This window comes from Lepidothrix coronata, unplaced genomic scaffold (assembly GCF_001604755.1).
Source record: "Lepidothrix coronata isolate B3197 unplaced genomic scaffold, Lepidothrix_coronata-1.0 Scaffold21, whole genome shotgun sequence".
In the NCBI taxonomy this organism is placed as follows: Eukaryota; Metazoa; Chordata; class Aves; order Passeriformes; family Pipridae; genus Lepidothrix; species Lepidothrix coronata.
The window spans coordinates 1,984,554-1,987,558 of record NW_016690201.1 but is presented as its reverse complement, the minus strand read 5'-3'; the positions used below and the strand labels follow the sequence as shown (position 1 = coordinate 1,987,558).

The following is a 3,005-nucleotide window of genomic DNA, read 5'->3' as shown; positions in this document are numbered from 1 at the left end:
TATTACATGTTTATCCTGGTGCGGAGCACCTGGAGTCAAACAGAGATATAAACTATCCTACACCCAATTTAGCTGCAGAAAACCGGGACGATAGGGGCTGCTGGGGGTGGGGATTTCCTCTTCCAGGTCCCGCTCTGAGGACTGCCCGTTCCCCGGTTCCCTCTCTGAAGCCGGCATCTTCCCCGGGCAGGCAGGGGCCATCCCCGCACCCGGCGGGACGGTTCGTGACGGGACGGGCGGGGGCGAGCGGGCCCCGCTCCCCCGCGGCCGCGGCGCTGCGGCTCCGCCTGGCGTTCAGCAGCGGGATCGCGGCTGCCGTGCCGCCGGTGCGTCCCCCGCGCTGGGGGGCTCCGTGGAAAACCTCCCGGACAGGCTGGAAGCGCTCCTCAGCCAGGCGGAGTCCCGCGGGGATCGTCACCCTGCTCATCCCCCGTTTGCGGAGGCAGCGGCAGCAGCATCCTGTCGGAGATGGGCGGGTCGGGGAGCGGCGCCCGCCGCAGGCAGCGGTGGCACCCCTGAGCACTGTTAAGGGGCACAGGGAACATCTGCGGCCAGGAGCAACCGTGGGGATTAAAATATCCCAGATAAATAAAATTACCTCCTTCGACAGCTATGCTACGGGCAGGCATCCTCATCTAAGGGCAGGGAGGAAAGTCCTGGCTCTTCACACTCCTTGGAATATTTTTATCCTTCTGGTTTTTGTTTGTTTGTTTGTTTTTTTTTTTTTTTTTTTTTTTTTTTAAGGATAAAAAGCTGCCTTCTTTTGCAGTGATGAACAGTATGACAAAAGTTAAACTACTCTGCTTCTACTACCCCACACAGACAAGAAATGCTCAAATTAACACTGAGCCTTTCACGCATGCAAGGTCAGTGTAGTTTTGTAGGACAGAAAGTGTTTTTGGTTCAGCACAGATGACAGATTTAGGACTGCTTGTACTACAAGGTAAATAATACAACAAAATACTCGAAAAAGGTCTGTTAGATCATTCTTTCCAGTAAGTAATTAATTTAATCTAAATTCCCGGGAAATACAGTGCTCTGAACCCTGACACTCATCGACCAGCGTTTAGCAGTAAATAAAGCAATCCCATTCCTAAATCAGAATATCAATTTTGAGCCTGACATGATTGAATTGTAGCTGATTTGCATTAATTACAGAAATACCATTGTGGTAACAATATATTTTCAAACAAGCTTAGAGGGTCTTTTTTCTTGGCTGCCTGAAGGTAATGTAGGACCACACTTCTGCCAAAAGCAGTGCTCCTGCTGCAGATCTGGTGCCTTGCATTAGTGATCACACAGCTGCTGACCTGTCTGAGAACTGTACAGCAGGAGCTGAGCCAATCCCACCCTCTGCACCATCATTTATCCATTAGTGTCAATGCAAGGAAATATGTAGCCTGGGCAGGACAGGGGTAAGACTGGATCACCTCTTTCACAGGCTTAAGTCACCTGGGAAACTTCCCCTGAGGTTTTGAAAGATAGCAAATGACAGAAACTCATTAAGACCAAAAGAGAAGAAAATTATTATATTCCTTTTTTTTTTCCTTAATGAATATCAAAAATATAATTCCACAAAAGCAGACTCAAGTGCAAGCATTGTTTCAAAGGCACAGCACTTCTAAAGAGACTAGAATTTTCCATTATCTTTAGGCTCCTTGTTCACTTCAGTCCTTAAGTCTCTGGCCCAAAGGTGGCTTGTGCATGAGCCCAAAGTTGACTGTTTTTTGTGACTTCACCAATGACAACTGAGTCTTCTTCACAGACACTTGCACCAGGCCTGCACCATGACCTTTCATCTCACCAACCCTTCCACATGATCCACTGTGTGCAACCCTGTGCCGAGAGACGCAGATATTTTTTTTCTGCATAAGGTGCTGATTATTTTTTGGTTGGTTTCACAGTGATAGAAAATAATAAATTGGTCATGTTAGTCCACAGTTAAAAAAAAAAACTGTAAGAATGACTCGCATACGTATCAAAAAGCTTGTGTTAAGCCACTGTAACCGTGGTGTCCATACGGCAGAGCTGTCATCTCTGTACACTCAGTAAAAGAGAAGCTTCAACACTCTTCAGTCAGGCTGGAAGAGTGATGTGTTAATCCGCTCCCATTAAAAAGACAGCAAATTCCCAGTTGATCACCTAATTCAAATTAAGCACGTGTAATCTCACGGTGGCACTCACAGTGGTGTTACCGTAATGCGTACATAGAGACTGACAGCATGAAGTGTCCTGAGGAATGCTCAGCTTCCAACGGTAATGTCACGTAGGCACTCTGAATTTTAATGTGGGTCATTAAGACCCAACTCCTGTAGTCACTGTTCTAAAGACAGAGCCTTTTAACTGTCGGTCTTGTGCAAGCTACACAAGGGGTGTAGGCAATGTTACAGGTTTTCTAGTTCGTGGCAGGAAGGGGGAGTCCCATCAGAGTCCACCATGGAGGTGTACTTTATTGGAGGTGGTGGTGGCTTGAAAGATGGAGGTCTGTTCATACTGAAATAGAGGAGAAAAAATGCACTATCACACAAAAACTGCATAAAAGACTGATGTAAAATGATCACAGGAGGGGGTAGATTGACACTAAGAGCACCTGACATTAGCTTTTACATAGTGTAACTTCCCTGATTCTGTTTTATAACCAGCACACCTCCTAGTATTCATTTGGCTTTCTCAGCTCACACTTCACAATTTTGCTTTATTCATGTTTTAAAAGAACAGAACGTGGTTCTGATGAACCATTCAAAACCAGAGGTCTTTTGCTCACACTACTCTCTGAAGGTATATTTAATGACTTGCAACTTTTTTGGGGTCAGTTTATAAGCCAAGATAAATAAAGGTCCCATCCCAAATCATTGAAAAAAATCAACCCTATTTTTCCCTTCTGTATACAGGATTTGTAGTTGTGTTCCGAAAGGGTTTTCCAGAACTATAAGTGATGCATTTTCACCATGAATTTTCCAACATTTTAATAATGTTAGTCAGATTAAAAATAATTGTCTCTTAGA

General features: G+C 45.3%; 1 protein-coding gene across 1 annotated transcript in view; it reads right to left on the bottom strand.

Moving 5' to 3' along the window:
- Positions 1–52: 52 nt before the first annotated feature.
- CD96 (CD96 molecule) overlaps positions 53–3,005 on the bottom strand; it is a 71,258-nt gene continuing 68,305 nt past the window's right edge. Inside the window, exon 16 of the mRNA XM_017807872.1 lies at positions 53–522. Within this exon, the coding sequence (XP_017663361.1) occupies positions 53–522 (470 nt within the window). The remainder of the gene's footprint in view (positions 523–3,005) is intronic.